The sequence below is a fragment of the Lathyrus oleraceus genome, chromosome 5 (genome assembly GCF_024323335.1).
Source record: "Lathyrus oleraceus cultivar Zhongwan6 chromosome 5, CAAS_Psat_ZW6_1.0, whole genome shotgun sequence".
NCBI lineage: Eukaryota > Viridiplantae > Streptophyta > Magnoliopsida > Fabales > Fabaceae > Lathyrus > Lathyrus oleraceus.
The window spans coordinates 228,318,347-228,335,802 of NC_066583.1; the positions used below are offsets into that span (position 1 = coordinate 228,318,347).

The 17,456-nt window shown below is 34.3% G+C and overlaps 2 protein-coding genes across 2 annotated transcripts; one reads left to right on the top strand and one right to left on the bottom strand.

Annotated features, from left to right (window-relative positions):
* The first annotated feature begins 5,379 nt into the window (after positions 1–5,379).
* LOC127083181 (3'-5' exonuclease) lies at positions 5,380–9,008 on the top strand. Its single transcript, XM_051023428.1, has 6 exons — positions 5,380–5,761; positions 6,200–6,379; positions 6,902–7,032; positions 7,151–7,312; positions 8,342–8,452; positions 8,768–9,008. Exons 1-6 carry the CDS (start codon positions 5,446–5,448, stop codon positions 8,840–8,842), a joined length of 975 nt encoding a protein of 324 aa, XP_050879385.1. The 5' UTR covers positions 5,380–5,445; the 3' UTR covers positions 8,843–9,008.
* A 2,202-nt stretch (positions 9,009–11,210) lies between these two features.
* On the bottom strand, positions 11,211–12,872 carry LOC127083182 (ubiquitin-like protein 5). The gene is made up of 2 exons (XM_051023429.1): positions 12,563–12,872; positions 11,211–11,396 (listed from the first exon to the last, which is right to left on the bottom strand). Exon 1 carries the CDS (start codon positions 12,790–12,792, stop codon positions 12,571–12,573), a length of 222 nt encoding a protein of 73 aa, XP_050879386.1. The 5' UTR covers positions 12,793–12,872; the 3' UTR covers positions 11,211–11,396; positions 12,563–12,570.
* Positions 12,873–17,456: the final 4,584 nt, after the last annotated feature.

Sequence of the window (17,456 nt, forward strand, 5' to 3'; positions counted from 1 at the left end):
TTGTTAAAAAAACAAAGAGAAATACAGTAGAAAATTAATATGTGAAAGAATTTAAAAGTGGTCAACATCAGAAACTTCGGTATTTTTAAGATAAGCACCAAAAAATTAAAATGCTTGTTTTTTAACTGTACATTTATTTTTAAAATAGATATGTGGAATGTAAATTTGCTTAACTTTTTTTTTGTCATTTTAAATTATAAAAGATGGTAAAACTGAAATATTTAAATTATTAGTAAAATATACTGATATCGGAATTTATATTGTCAGTGTATAGTAATTAATATATATATATATATATATATATATATATATATATATATATATATATATATATATATATAATTAAAATATATTGGCAGTATAAAAAAGGATTTTACACTGTCAGTTAATCTTAGATATTGAAATAAATTTGATTTTTATTCTAAAAACCTATAAAATAATACAAACGGCGGATGATGATGAATTAACAGTGTAAATCTTTTTATATTGACAGTGCATAGTAATTAATATATATATATATATATATATATATATATATATATATATATATATATATATATATATATATATATATATATATATATATATATATATAAGATTAACAATATACATCAAGAGCCATGTATTGATCCAAATAGTGTTTTTTTAAATAATGAAATATAATTAAATAACTTATGAAATTATTTGTACCAACAATAAATATTTTCTTGTTAATAAAAATATTTATATGAACAATAAAAAAAAATCGCTTATAAAAATATTTTTATCAACGATATGTTATAAATTATTAAGAAATAATAATTTTGAGTGTGTTCTAAAATGACATATAAAATATGCAAGTGAAGATTAATTTTTAATTCAGAAATACCCAACATTTGAAGAGTGAAGAACAAGAGGAGTAGTCAATTAGAAAGATTGATTCTTGTTCATCAATATTTGGTTTGAAATTCTCTATAAGTTTTGGTGAATTTCTTAAAGGGAAATTGGCGAATTTCCAACAACTTTGGATTCAAGATCAAGAGTAAGGTTTGAGATGATACATGTCCGACCTCTCAAAAATGGCTTGTTGCTCCTCAACGAAATTGTTCATAACGTAATAACATATAAGCTTTTGATTTGCAGCCTCGTCTTGTATGTAGGCCTCCTCAGTTTCTGACACCTCTGACACTATATCATACTCTACAGGAAACCCATAAATTATGCCATAGTTGATTTAAAAGTCATCTTCAGATTCCATGTCGAAGTTATATTCGACCATCTCGTCATAAATTGCAGACTTCCTCCTCTGGTTGAGGGGTGTATTCAAGCATCTTCGCCCTTGCCCTGAAACCATCTTTGCACATATTTCTACCCTTAAGGACAGTATTTGGTTGGCTATTTTCTTGTCTTCATCACTCAGCTTCCTTGTGTAAGGTTTCTTCTGAGCTTTTGACACAATCTTATCACGCTTCGCCACAAGGGTTTTACGCTTGGTTGCAAAGGCTTCTCTTTCAACCTTTTTCTTCCTTTGGTGACACCTCCATTGCATATGTGTCATTTGGTTATTTCCCTTGTAATTATGAGCAACGTGCGATTGCCACTTCGACACCTTCTGATTCTTCTGGTCTGGCAACCCTATCTTAGGGTCGACCATCTTCCACTTCGGCTGATTGACACTCGCTGACCTATGCATTCTTCCTTTTCTCTATTTGGGTTTGGGTTTGGTGGTCGAAATCCCTAGTTTTGTCCTATATTCACTTGGGTCATCCCATTTTTAGGCGTTTCGACCTGCCTAATGTTTGATACTTGAGGGGTTGGCTGAGGCAGAACTCGAGGCATGCCAAAAAAGCCAGTTATTCACCCCATTTGGTTTGCCAACAACTTATAGGTTTGGTTTGTATTTATAATAAAAGGATTGAAAATGGTCCCCATTTATTGTGTGAGAGTGTTAACTAACTCTAAGTTACTCTCGTCCATCTGTTTTCTCATAGACATCATAGAAATGGTGTTCAAAGATGGTGTTATCTGAGGGATGTAGCTTATCCCTCCTGGTCGAACCATATTGTTGATGCATACACAGAAACAAATTACACATAATCATTCTTTGTTTGGGTGCCATCTAGAACTAGAGTTGATAACGTCCAATTTAGGTTTTTGAATTATAAATTAGGTTGAGATCTTTGAGGATTTCAAATAAGAAAATCAAGTTGGGGTTTTCCTTCAAGATCAATTAGGGATTTGAAGGTTTTGACAAGATTACTCAATTTGGATCCGACCGAGTGAAGGCTTTGAAGAACATGAGTTTCTTGCAAAGGAGTAGTGTGAGACGATGAATCATATTGGTAAATCTTGGGTTACAACAATTCACAATTTGGATCCGATCAAGTGAAGGCTTTAAAGAACAGAAGTTACTTGCAAAGGAGTAGCGTGAGACGGTGGATCAAATTGACATTGTTGGGTTACTTGGTAAAGCTCATATCAAGGGAAGATAAAGTGTCAGAATCAACATCAAACTTAAGGTTTGTAGGGTTGGATTGCTACATTTCTCTTGTATACTACTTTTCCAAAGTAAGGTTAATTTTACTATCTCGATCCGAGTTCGAGTTGAGGGTAGACATACCCATAGTAAGGTCAAATGGGGAACTGCCTAAACAAATCCTTGTGTAGTCTCTCTCTCTCTCTCTCTACATCTCCTTTACATTTCATTTGCAAATTTTTGAATTCATCGATTGTGCGATCAATACATTTGGTTAATCCTTTTGAAAAGCATTTTAAAAAGGTTTTGTTGAGTTGATCACAATCATTTAGATTATGGTTGGATTTGAAGATCAACAAAACTATACAAATTTCTAAACAAAATTGATTGCACACATGGTGTTAGATAATTTGACTCTATAGAATTTTTGTGTATTTTTGGGAGTAGTCTCTATTTTTACCATATCATTCAATTGGTTGTGGTTGAAAGTTTGTTGACCAAATTTGTGTTTATTATCATACTTTGATTGTACTTACGCATATCCGAGCTTTTTGATAGCGGTTTGGTTAGATGATTTGATCCAGGCCACTTTCGATGCGCCATAAAATGTTTCAAAACAGTTTTTGTTCAAGTTTTTAACTTGGAATATATTCACCCACTCCCTTTAGAACGTTGCATGTCGTTTAACAATTATTCATTGGCATTGAGAACCCAAACAAAGGCCTTTCGACTGCATGGTTGAATAGGGTATTCACTGGCTTTGGTGAGGGTGTTACCTCATGTGATGGTACCAATGCAAATGGCGTTTGCGATACTCTGAATAACTCATGAATGCAAAACAAGTTTATAAGAGAAACTTATGAGTATTTATAAAATACAAGAGTTTAGCACATGTCCCACTGTGCGTGCCAATTTGTTTACTAGAAAATTTGGTAAACAACCGCTAGTATCTTATTGAAGGTTACTTGCAGGATCAACTAGGAAGTCCTATGACATAATGCTAAAACCTTATGTTTATAGTTTTGTGTAAAAATGTGAAAGATTTCGACTCAGTTGAAATAGTTAAGAAAAATGATGATTTCGACAATATGAAAAAGGAAAAAGTTTGTAAAAAAGATGTAAAGTTGCAACGCAGTTAAAAGAAAAATGAAGATAAATTGGAAAAGATCATAAACTGAAATAAAATATTTTGCATTTGAATGGAAATGGTGTTTCAAGATTCATACATTTCTCAGTGAAATGGTTTCTCTCCAACCCTGGTACTTTGAGTATTTGTGAGATTTTGTAGTAAAATCAAATGAGCACCTTGAATTCTACCACTAGAATCCCTGTTTATACAGGTGTAAAAATAATTGTTTTTTAATGTTCATTTCTCCGGCCTCCACCACGTAGATCCTTGCACGCGCCTTGATTCTGAATGTTCTCACGTGTTCCTTGGAATAAGACTGAGAAATAGTTATTTCTTTTGAACAAAACGATTTTTCGCGCCCAAATAACTGCTACTTCGACGTAGTCGAAAACCTAAACCATCATGTCATCGAAATGCTAGAAGAAATGTTTATTTTTTCTGAAAAAATCTCAAGTCTCAATTGCACCTCTACTCTTGAAACTTATACCTTTATACCATAACACTTCGGAAAATATCTAATTGATTTCAACTTGCTCCAAGTCTTCTAACTGTACTGAGATTTTTTTCCTTGTCGAAAATCCCAACTAACACCTTAAGATCTTTTATGGATCCCGTCTAGATTCAAGAATGGTTGTTTTATGCAAAGTTTCATCTTGTATAATGATGTTATTTGGATTGATAATGTGTAAGCTTTTTTCAATATGAGTAAGCCTTTTCGTTATGGTCTGGGAGTTCTAATGCTGCATCATATGGTAGACATTGTTCAGTAGGTCGTTGACTCCTTGCAAGTCAATATTAGCCTGCAAGAGTTAAAAATCGAGAAATATTTCTCGCTCATATACAATAGGTTGTATAATACCCCATGATATGCAGAGGTTGGATAAGATCATGTGGCGGGGGAACAAGTGTAGCAGTTGTCAAGACTTGATCGTTCATCACTTGAGGAAGAGGTGGAAAATTCCCGACCGCTCAATCGGCAGTAAGGACTTATCGTTGGATGACATAACAAATAAATTTAGAAGGTGACATCTAAGGCCCGATGGAAAACTTGATGAAGGAGAATTTGAATCTAACAAAAATGTCAAGGAAATGGAGATATGTAATTCAATTAAAGGAGATTTGGATTTTTATCGAATGTTATTTAAATGAATCAAGAAAATTTTGATCTTGGAAAATTGCATGAATCATAAGTTGTTTCTCATAAATTACGCAAATGTTTTGTACTAGAATATAGTTGATCAAAAATAGTGAATTCACAATTTGTTGCGGTGGTTCAGAGCTTCAGATGTAGTACAATGGGGATGACTGACAATGCTAAAACTCCAACGTCTAAGTCAATAAGAGGATGAAAAGTGAAATTTAAATGAAAACGATTTGAATACTTGTGAAATGACGTGCTTTACTCTTTAAATATGAGAAGTGGTTGACAACTAAACGCACATGACAAAATGTGAGATGACAGTTGACCGTCAAATTGATTTTGACGGTTGGAATAGGGTTTGCGTGAGATATTATCTATTCATTTGAGAAATCAAGTCCACATATTCTACACTAAACACTATTTTGGATGTTATTACGCATTTGCTTCTCTAGATCTTATAGGTGGCGCGAAACAAATTTTTAAATCAACTTATATATTAAAGCATTTTAAAATATTTTAACATATATTCTAATTTATAAATATTTAAAAAATGTATATTACTATATAATAAGATTGCAAAAATAAACTATTAGAATTTATCTTATATATACTTTATAGTATATATTTTAAAAATAAACAGCTAAAATGCATTTTAGTTTTTTTTTTAAATAAAAAAAAACCTCGTGAGTTGATCATCATTCTCCCTCCGAGTAAAGTTTGATGAATTGTTCAATGAAAGGTGAAGCGAAAGAGGAGGAGGGGGTTGGTTTCAGTCGACTTGCCTCCTTCGTATACGAATACGAACCCTTGTCTCAAGAAGATCTCGAAGCAATTGAAGCAAGTCTTCAATCTTCTCTTCCCACCACCACCACCACCATCACCACCACCTCTACTACCACCACCACCACCACCACCAATAACAACAATAAACGCCCCATCACCTCTCACTCTCCCACTCGCCGCAGCCGCCGCCGCTTGCCTACGTCGCTCATCGCTCTTCAACTCCCACGTTCGCCGTCTTTCTCGCCTTCTCCAGGTCTCACTTCCTCTTCCGCATTCTATTTTTCAATACTAATTTGTATCATGTTGGTGTTTTTATCCTTACATTCTCGATTCTTCCACTTATCTCGCAATTTACTCTTATGTTGTGTTAGTATACAACGCATTGCAATTCTTTTTTGAAAATTTGTGAATTGATGCATAATTGGCAAAATTATGCACATTGACCACTCAATGACACTAATAATAAAACCCAATTATCATGATATTCTAGCTGTATCTATGAAATATCCTGAAATTATGTTGGTGCATGTCTAAAGCAAACAAACTTAGGTCCAACCGCAATTACTGTCTCTGTTAGATTAAAAGTTCCTATTCAAAGATTTAATAAATAAAGTATCTTCAGTATTCAGTTCTTCATATGTTTTGACCAGTTTCTAATCAAACTTGTGACATTTATTTTTATTCTTGCAAGGCCATTCAAAGATGCGGTTGCCTGTAATGAAGTTTTGTGGGAAAATTATGTATAGCAGGACTTTTAATGATGTTGAGAAAGCTGTAACAAAGTTCCTAAAAATTATTGAAGAAAAGAAAAGTGAGATGATGCAAATTGCAATTGGATTTGACATTGAGTGGAAACCCACCTTCAGAAAAGGTTGGTTTGGTTTCTTGCTATCTTTTAATATCTGGTTATGGTTTTCACATAGTTGAATCAAGTCTATAACGATTTATGTATGTAGGAAACAATATTGGCTTTGTATCGCTGATATTAAGATATTTTTTGTTGATTTAATATGCAAACAAGAGTAAAGAAATTTGATGAACTATTTTTTATTTGGAATTTATGTTTGTTAGGGACCACAGATCAGAGAAACACCTGGGTAAATAGGAATTCGATAATTTTATTGATAACCTCATGGAAGAAAACGTCCCTATGGGAATAGCATAGCACCTTTACAACTGCTTTAACAATTTTCTTCTAGTCAATTGTTTGGCTCTTTACTCGATCACACAATCTATCCCGTGATAGCTTTGTTGCAATGCCACCTATGTTCGTACCTTTTCAGCAGAAGAAAAGCTTTTTGTTCCTTTTGTGCCTGATAAATCATGACCCTTTAATAGCATTGATTACCATAACTTAAAATTACTAAATCACTTTTGTATGAAACTTCTATAGGTGTTCCACCTGGGAAAGTAGCAGTGATGCAGATATGCTGTGACACTAGTCAGTGCCTTGTTCTTCATCTAATTCATTCTGGAATCCCTCAAAATCTTCAGCTTTTACTTGAAGATTCCACAGTTTTGAAGGTTTTTATTTATAATAAACTGGAATTTTTTTTCTTGTTTTTTCCTTTCTATCTGTAGGAACTAATCAATTGTCATAACTTATAAGTAATATATTAATACGATGTTTTACATTTACAAGGTTGGAGCTGGAATTGGCGGTGATGCTACTAAGGTTTCTAGAGATTATGACATATCCCTTAAAGGTGTAGAAGATCTTTCTTTTCATGCTAATCAAAAGCTAGGTGGAGGTCCTCATAAGTGGGGTCTTGCATCGTTGACCGAAAAACTTCTATCAAAACAGGTATGCCGAGTTCAATTTTCTTGACTACTCCAGTATTCTTCTAACATCTGCTGGCACAAAGAAACTGTTTATGCTCTTCCAAAACTGGCTGTTTAAAAAGAAAACTGTTGCAACTTTAATGTCCGAAACTTGCTCACCTATTCTTATATATTCCTTTTAAAGTTTCTTGGGCCTCTAACTAGATGAGAAAATTGGCCATCGTCTCCCCACTAAATCAACGCAATATTAAATGCTTTCTATACCAACTATCTTTTGGGAAATAATTGTGTTATTTTGACAGGGAGTCTCTGTAGGTTCAGCTGTGAATAGTATTTGACTTCCTGAGATTACATATATAGTTTAGTTGAAATCACTAGCCAGTTCTACTGTCACCTACCTCTCTATTTGGTTAAAAAACTGCTAATATTTTTGTAATGTTCCTGAATCACCATCTAAGAAGAAATGCTGGAACTAGAATTACTATTTTTCACCATAAATATTTCCAATTGGCAATTTCCTTGAAGTAGGCTTTTTTATACTCAATACCGAGTGGTAGTTAAGTAAGAGTTTCTTGACAGATCAATTTATTCTATAATTTGTTGCATTCAAGCCATAGCGGATTGCTCAATTCTTAGTAAACCAGAGTATTGTCCCTTCCCGATTAGGTGCTGATTAAGTTCTTAAAAGGAAGAGAGGTTTTGTTGGAAGAATAGAATTTGTAGACATCATCAGAACTTTTAAATGGAAAAAATGAATGCCACAACACAAGTTATATCTTTTCCCTCATTTACCATTTTCTTCTCCATTCATCATCCGTATCATTATTGCTTTTGCACAAAATGGAGATAACAATTAAGTATTTAATTCCGATGTTACTGCTTGACTGTTTTCCTTTTTTAGTAATCCTTGTCCACCGATTTTAATTTTCTTTGGCCCTGAGGAGAGAAAAATTGAGGAAAATTGTGAAGGTGGTTACACTTTCAACTGCTTTCTTGAAAAAGGTAAAGAATTATGTTGATAGGACATTTACCAGTATTTTTATATTTGCAGCTTAAGAAGCCCAGCAAAATAAGAATGGGGAATTGGGAGACTCCTATTTTGTCTAAGGAACAACTAGAGTATGCTGCCACAGATGCTTTTGCTTCTTGGTTTCTCTATCAGGTACTACGGAATTCTGTCAGGATAAGGAAGAGCTATCACCACCATGTAATGATTTGAACATAATGATCAGAGTGATTGATCATTATCAGAATTACTCAAAAGCATGATACGATAATGTATAACGAGACATGGTGGACTACCTACTATAATATAAAACATTGAATAATATAAGAAAAGACTCATAAATTTAATCATGATCCTTAAACGAGTCGTAAATAGTAAATTTAATCAACCAACAAATGGTTTTTAATATCGTTAGTAATATTCCCAGGTCACATAGTCAGTGATATAACAATTTTTTGAATGCTTTAACAGACTATTAAAGATCTCCCGGATGTGCAGGAGGCTACCGACAAGAGTAGTGAAGTTGATGCTGTGCCGCAACAATGATCATATCTCATGTCTGTGTAATACATTTAGTTATTTATTATATATATGTACTAAATTAGGTGTCTGTTGTAATTTTATGAGAATGTCTCAAGAATTCAGGTCTTCAGGATTCAGTTACTGTTATAGCCGGTATTTTTAATTTAATTGGGGGTGGATATTTCATTCACTGAGGAAAAGGAAGTCAAACAAATAAACTTGATTTTCATTTCCCTGTTATATACTGAGTTCAAAATATCAAACTCTTCTGACAAGGATATTGTTGCAATTAATAATATCATACTCAATTCTTGCTGGAAAAAGCTTATCTGTGTAATCAAGGCAGTACTTCCTTGTTCTATGAACTACTATGGTCGGCTTTCTATAGCAGGTCATTATTTCCATCTCGTGTATTGATCAAGTCCACTGAAACAATGATGGACTTTATACAAAGAATGCTTTCTTCTCGACCAAATCTTTTAAGAGCTCCCTTCGAGTCTTTTGGCATTATCCCTGTATTGCTGCCACCATTACCAAATGAATCGCGGCCACTGTGTGAGCCAGCATTCCCATGTGACCAACTAGGTTGTAACGTGTGTCATAGAGCGCCATTTCTCCTTGATTCTATCTTTTTCTTACAAGTTCTGGTGACTAAAGTCATGTAGAGGTTTAATAAAACGAAAAGAGAAGGCGATAGTGAGTAAGGCTAATGATGGCTAGGGTTACCAAGGATAAAGATCTGCTACCTTTCAACTTTGGTGCCTTTCATGACTTTCTCTCTATCTCTTTCTAAACCATCTTTCTCTCTTATCAAACCAATTTTTTTTAATTTACTCATTTGTCTCCTAAATGCACTAGAGGCATCAAAGGCACACAATTGTAAAGGTAGCAAATCCTCTTCCGGTTACCAATGGGTACCAAACCTGTCACCTACTTGTAATAGCTTATCATTTTTTTTACAAATCAAGTTAGATAACCGTCAAATTTGCATGGATTTTTAACGTTTTTTTTGCATGGATTTTTAATGTTTTTTATAAACTATTTCAAATAATCTAAAATTAAAAAAAGTCCAATGAATACTTGCTTATTTTATGAACTAGTACTATCCATAAGAGACCATTATTTTCATGTGTGTGCGCTGAGTGAGAGAGAATAATATTAGAATATTTTTATGTGTATGAGAGAGAGAGTATTAACATTAGAATATTTTCATGTCTGTGTGCGAGTGAGAGAGTTAACATTGTTTGATTATTTTCTACGTAAGTACCAAATTCAAAATATCTCATCCACTCTTATGAGATCTGAGTACAAATATTTTTTATTTACATATGTTGGAAGCAGTGTTATATTACCTTCCACACAAGGGAGGGCGTAAAGCAAACTTCACGGCCAAGGGAACTAGAAAGCTGCCACATGTAGTGCTAAGGCTGGATGAACACCATGCTTTTGCAACCAAGCAGCCAAGCAAAGACATTTTTATTGCATATAACTGCCAATGAGCCAATGACTCTAGGACTCATCACGCAAGTCACGATTTAAAATGATTTAAAATGGAAGCAGCCGATGGCCAACATAGGGGTGTGTCAATGGGTGAATTAAAGTTAACTGAGTATAATCAAGTGGCTAAAAAGTGTAGTGTCCATGGGACAAAAATGGATATAGTGCACATAGAAAAAACAGTTTTAATCACAAACGTTTGATCATATTATACCGTGAGACGAGTTTGACAAAACTATAATTTGCACCATCCAATTAAGATTGGCGACAATAAAATCACTGTGTGACTGTTGTTTGTTTACAGCAGCAAATCCATATCTCCGTTGAAGCAACTAAAATGGAGTCAAAAAGTGAGCCATCTAAAATGGTAGAACATAAGTATAGCTAAATCACACTAGATTTTTAGAACTAATTCTTCGAATAATTGTAGAAGTGATTTGAAAAAAAAAACACAAAAGGGATCTGAGACATGCGAGAGAAATCAGAGTTAGAGAAATAATGCACATTCTCATAAAAAATGGTTTAATTGAACCTTTAAGAATGATTGATATTTTTTAGAAACAGATAGTTAATGGATAGATTAATTGAAGGATAATAGATTTGGATTCAGTTCAAGTACTAAAGATATCACTTGTTTTTTCAGTTAAAACCCAAACAGTAACAACTTGTCCACAATTATGTTTTGGAAGACCATCTTTACCTACAAATAAAACTCTAATTAAAAGATAAAACTATCACTGTCTTTGTAACTATATATTTTAGATGAATTTAGCTTGTGCACTTCGCAATGAAATACTAAGATCCATAGTCAGTCAATTAAAGAAACCTAATTTATAGTTATTCCAGAGACCATTAAATTAAAATTCAACCAAGTGAGACAAATGCTACGTACATATGAAGCTAGGAACAAGTCAGATAGATTTGTGTTTTATATATAGGTTACAACTGGTTGTTCCAATATCAAATAAAATCCAGTATCATAAAGAGATGTACATTATTACAATCCAGAGGATTTTTTGATGATTCCAAGTGACATTTTCATCCAAATGCCTGCTTATAGTACATCATGCATAAAACAAGCCTGTAAACCAAACAAGAAAATGCGACAATCATTATCAAAAATGTCAACATAGAAGAGTGAAACATGTTCAAATATATCCATGAAGGGAAAAAAACAAATCTGTGCCAAGGGTTGTTAATGCATGCACATACAAAATAAGTTACTCATCCATCCAAAACCATTTTTCATTAATGTTCCCCTTTAAAGTGAAAAAGAGAGACCAGTTGATTTCTGATTTAAACATTTTGCTGACTGCATTTATTATAAATAGCAGATGACAGAAAATGGCAAAAAAAAATCCAATATAAGACATAGCCGAAGGCATAAAACATGAACATAAATATAAAAGCATAAGGCAGCATCAGCATAAAACTAACACTATAATAGCATAATACTTTTATAATTATTTGATGTTTGAAAAGATTGGGTCACAACTAAAATACACAATTCTGTTACTCATTTTATATCAACTACAAAATATTGCTACGGTGCCGTCTCAATATTTTGAGTTTTCGGAGACAGATAGTCGCAATTTAATCATGATAAAACAATTTGTCGCAGTTTAATCATGAGAAAACAATTAGAGACCCTATTTAACCATGTGTTTAAACATGACAAACATTTGATAAGGCCCTATTTAGCCCGGGATTGTGACAAATAGCCCGTCTTGCATGCCCTCAAAGAGGGCCCGGACTACAAATATAGGAGTTGATACATGGTATTACTGGTTGTTTTATGCAAATATTTTCTACTCATAATTTGCCACAATTATAATCAGGACCAGACATAGTTCAATTGAAAGGATATGAATTTTCTCTCTTTTTCTACCCAATCCCAACAACAAGAAGCCAGCATCATAAGTTTTCAAACCATGTAACTAACACCAAGGGTAAACAAAGCTTCAAACTGCATCAAAATTGCAGTCTTCAACTCACTCCCAGAGAACAAAAATTAAGTAGCCGTAAATTTGAATTACATAAACCTAAATTTCACGACATCAAAATCCGGTAAACCTTCAAACCATTAACACGATATCAAAATCGACCTTGATAAATTTTACATAAACTAATAGGACAATTCCATTTATTGACACTAGAAATAACATGATAACAGATTCTTCAAAAAAAAAAGCAACTATCTCTAGAAATTAAAACGAATTGAGGTGAAAATAGAGAGAAATAAACGACCTTAGGGTTCAGTTGTAGTAGAGTTCAAGACCCATGCCATCATGGATCTCGTAATCCCTAAGAGTGATATGATCTTTGTAGATAGTGTACCACTTCTGGATTCGGATCTTGTCGGCCCTTGTTCCAGTCTGAGCCGCCACCAGCTTCTTCAAATCCCCAATAGTGTCATCATCGTTGCACTTCACACGGACCTTCTTCCCCAATCGATCGTTCAACACCACCTCTATCATCTTCGTATAAAACCCTAATTCCCAATTCGGTTTCGGTCTTTGGTTGTTGGTGTTTTTTGGTATAAAAGTTTCGTTTATATATAGCTTTTTATTCACGGCTTGACGTAAAAATTAAGCTTTCTAACAGTTCTTCGGGTATTAGCATCGTAGTAATGTATAAAATATGTATTACTAGATTTCCTTTTTTAAAATAACCATTTTTTAAAATTTAAATATTGAAATAATTAAATTTTTAAATTAATTACCAAAATAACTATATTTTATTATCGATGTGTAAGTTGAATTGAAGGATCCAATTATCATTTAAAGAAGGCACCGATGCATGTGACGCATACTTTCGATCCTAATGGGCTTAGGCGATCATGCATATGGCGCATGCATGCCTTGATGCCACCTGCATTGACGCATGCATAATATCAGTGTATGCGTCAATGCATATGGCGCATACATCTTTTTTTTATAATTACAATTAATTAAATTAAATACTTAAATTAAAAATTATATTATATTATAAAGTAAAAATATATAGAATTGACAAGAAAAAATGACCCGCCCGACTGAAACGCTCTCATGTTCCACATCCAGGTGCGTTAGACTGTCTTCGAAGTCTCCCATAATTTTCCTGAGGTGTTTGGGGTCTTTAAGTGCTGACATGATGCAATGGTGGCTGGTGTGAAGGTCTGGTGGAAAGTCCAACAGTATTTGATAGATTTGTCATTATTTGTCCCCAATAGACGGGTGGTTGTCGCCAACGACGCTTCCGTAATTGAGTTTGGTGCTCATGTTGTTGTAATTGGATCGTTGTGGTTGGGTGAATTATGGACTGTATGGTTGCCCGAATTGGGACATTGAATCGTTTTGGAAACGAAGTAATGGTTCATGTGGTGTACTAAAGTCAAACAATGATTGAGTGTTGTGGCGATAAGATGTTTGAGTGTTCATTGTTGGGGGGCTACGATGACATGACGCTGAATCATATGAATCATCTGGGTTATAGACTATTGTGGTGGCTGCGTATGGTTGTTGGTGGTTAGGGTTTGATTCCTGGTTTTAAGTTTGGGTGTGTGACATGAATTGGTTGCGAGGTTGAGTGTATATGGCAGGGTGATGGTGTGAGGTTGGTCGTTGGGTTTGGGTGGGTTGACATTGCTCTTAGATGAGGATTTGTTGTTGTGCGTATGATGACGAAGCTCGTTGGCGTGGATCAATCAAATACCTTGGCTCAGACATAAATTGTGGCGTTGTAACCGACCTACCTAAACCATGCCATATAATATTGAGTTGGTCTAGCCCCATATATGACTGATTCATTTAAGATGTGTTGTCGTCAATTTCTCCAATGACGACACATCTCTTCTGCGAAGTCTCACCAGACGGAATAATCCCATTGGCCATCGACTCTTTGTTGATGCCAATCTCCCAAACACGCCGGAGGTTCTGGAATTTGTTGTTGCATGCCGAACTGCAGTTTTATATGGTCACTCTGGTGCATCTCCATAATAGTGAACCAGATAATTGGTGTTTTTGTTGTCCAAATTACAACATCATCATGGTTAACCTGATGATCAAGACCCAAATATGACCTCCAAATAAACTGTACAAGAATATGACATAATTAGATGATATGTAATTGGATAATTTTTTAAAATCAAATGCATAGTTGTGTAGTAGTATTACATCGTCTGGTCCAATGTGGTCTAATAGATTGCGATAGACTACTACAGCGTGTTTCAGATACCTGTTGTAGTTCATCCCTTTATCTGACCACCTAGATCAAAAGGATTTGAAAAAAATATTATTTACAGTTAGTTGTGGTATAAAGTCTAATAAATTAGATGGTAAACTTTTAAACTTACTTTGTTGCAAAGGGGAATATGAATGGCTTCTCGTTGACGGGGGCGAGTGATGACATTCTTGACTAACCCCATGCTTGTAGCAAATAGGCGCATGAATAAAACGTACAAGTATTTTTTGGCATATTTACACAACGAACTATATAGATTGGACAAAAGAGTTGAACCCCAACTATATGTGTTTACCTTATTTATGTTTCGTAACAACGACTAATACATAATATTTACCGTATTACCATTACTTTCAGGAAATAAAAAATTACCAAATAGAATCATAATATAACACCGAGCTTTAATTATCTTTTCATACTCGGCAGATTCTTGTTTAATGTTATACTTTCATAATATTGTTTAAGATATTTTAAATTAATACCTTGACCCCTAGCTTAACCAGAAGTTTGTCCCGTAGTTGTGTCTTCACACAAAGGGGAACCCAACAATTCATCACATATAGAGTTATCTTTGTTAACTTTACCATTTACGGCCTTACCATTGATACGTAGACCTAAAAATATATAGATGTCCTTAAGTGTGACAGTACACTCACCGAAAGGAAGGTGAAATGTGTGGGTCTCGGGTCTCAATCTCTCTAATAAAGCAAGAATAAATTTATAGTCAACCGAGTATGAGACTATGTTGAATAGATTATCAAAACCGCATCCTCTAATATATGGTTCTATCAAAGGATCGTGTGATACATATTCATGTACACGACATCGAAATCTCTTTGGATCCTAATAAAACACAAGTAAGAAATAAGTAAGAAGAAGTAATAAACAATATAGACATTTTGTTACGAAATAAGAATAAGAATAACAATAAGTAATAACATACAGATGTTGCAATATTATCCATTGTTCCTCGATGTCCATCACCCATAGTCAATAGACACATAATGTTGTATAGGTCGAGTGTTGTATAGGTTGAGTGTTATATAGGTTGAGTGTTGTAGAGGTTGAGTGTTGTAGGTATTAAGTGTTACAGATATTGAGTGTTGCGGATGTTGAGTGTTGTGAGTTGTTGCAATATTTATAGATGAGATAGGTTGGCAAGTTGCAGCATGTGAAGCATGGTAGTAGGCGCCAAAGCTAAGGGCGCATGCATATGTTTAAGCATGTATGGTAGTAGGCGCCAAAGCTAAGGGCTAATGCATGTGCTTAAGCATGCATGATATAGGTGCCAAAGCTAAGAGCACATGACTTGCTTTATGTGTCATTGATAAGGGCGTCTGCTTTGGATTATTAGGGCAGAAACATCTTTGTAGGCACATGCCTCGACTTATTAGGGCAGAGAATCATGCAGGCGCATGCTTTGCCTTGTCTTGTCTCTGCATTGAATCCTGCAGTTTTTTTGTAGATTCTTTGCGTGATCAGTACACTTGCCTCTGATGTCTTCACTATCTACCCTATTTAACTGCATGCTAATATATGATCAATGAATTCACCATCAAACACTAAACTTATATTTAAAATAAATGTCTTCATTACCATATTACATGATCAGTGTCCATACCGATGATGAAATATTTGAGCATTACTTATTCGGTTTTTGTTTTCGCAACACATAAGTAACTCAACGTACAATAAACCGACAATCAAAATTTTCACATTTTAAACAAAGAATAGAAAAGAAACTGCAGTGTAGTCAGGTGGGACAAATCATCTATAAAAAATCGGTGTGGTTTGCAGACAACCAAGTAAAGTTTTATTAGTTAAAGGTTCGAGATGATGATTTGATGTTCATGATATATTTGTCAGTCATGAACAATCTGGGTACAATGATATATAGTTATATATATTAACACAACAACATCAAGTGTCTCAGTTTGTTGATCTGTCACAAGTGTTTTGTGAAAGTGATAACGACGAACAAACTGAAGTCAATGTTGTTGACGAGGAAGAAGAAGAAGCCGATTTATTGGTTGATTTAATGGTGAATGATGAAGAAGAAGAGGAGCCATTACCAGCTAGTCATATATATTGTCCACCTCAACACATGACAAGCTTGAATTTGGGTGCAGATGAACCTTTGTTAGATATATTTTACAATCCTTATGTGCAAATTTAAGGATCATTGAAAGAGGGAAACACATTTAGCACAAAAGAAGATTGTGTCAGAGCCATTAAAAAGTATCACATGAAATTATCAGCTGATTATAAGGTTGATCGAACTAATGCAATGAGGTATAAGATTTATTATCGAAATGAGCTATGCATGTTCCGGTTGTCAGCTTCTTACCGGAATATGGGTGATTCTTGGGAGATTGGTTTCACGGGTCCAGTTCCCGTATGCTTAATCACGAACCCAATGCAAGACCATCACAAACTCAACTCTCATTTAATATGCGATGAAATTTTATCTGTCATTAGCGACAATTCATTGTTAAAGGTGAGAACAATAATCTCGCGTATTGTAAAACAATACAACTATACTCCATCATACATGAAAGCTTGGATAGTTAGGACAAAGACAGTTTAAAAAGTGTATGGCAATTGGGATGAGTCTTACAAACAACTTCCAAAATACATGGTGGCTCTTAAATATTATGCTCCAGGGACTATTGTCAATTTGGAAACATTTCCAACGTATACCCCAAACAAGACTTGTGCTATTGGTAATGAAATGTTCACCGACTCTTCTCGGCGTATCAACCATGCATCGAAGGTTTTGCTTTCTGTAAACCTATTATACAAGTTGATGATACATGGTTGTACGAGAAATGTAAAGTAACGCTATTGATGGCAGTGGCACAAGATGGCAAAAATAACATTTTTCAATCGCCTTTGCCCTAGTTGAAGGGGAGACTGCTGA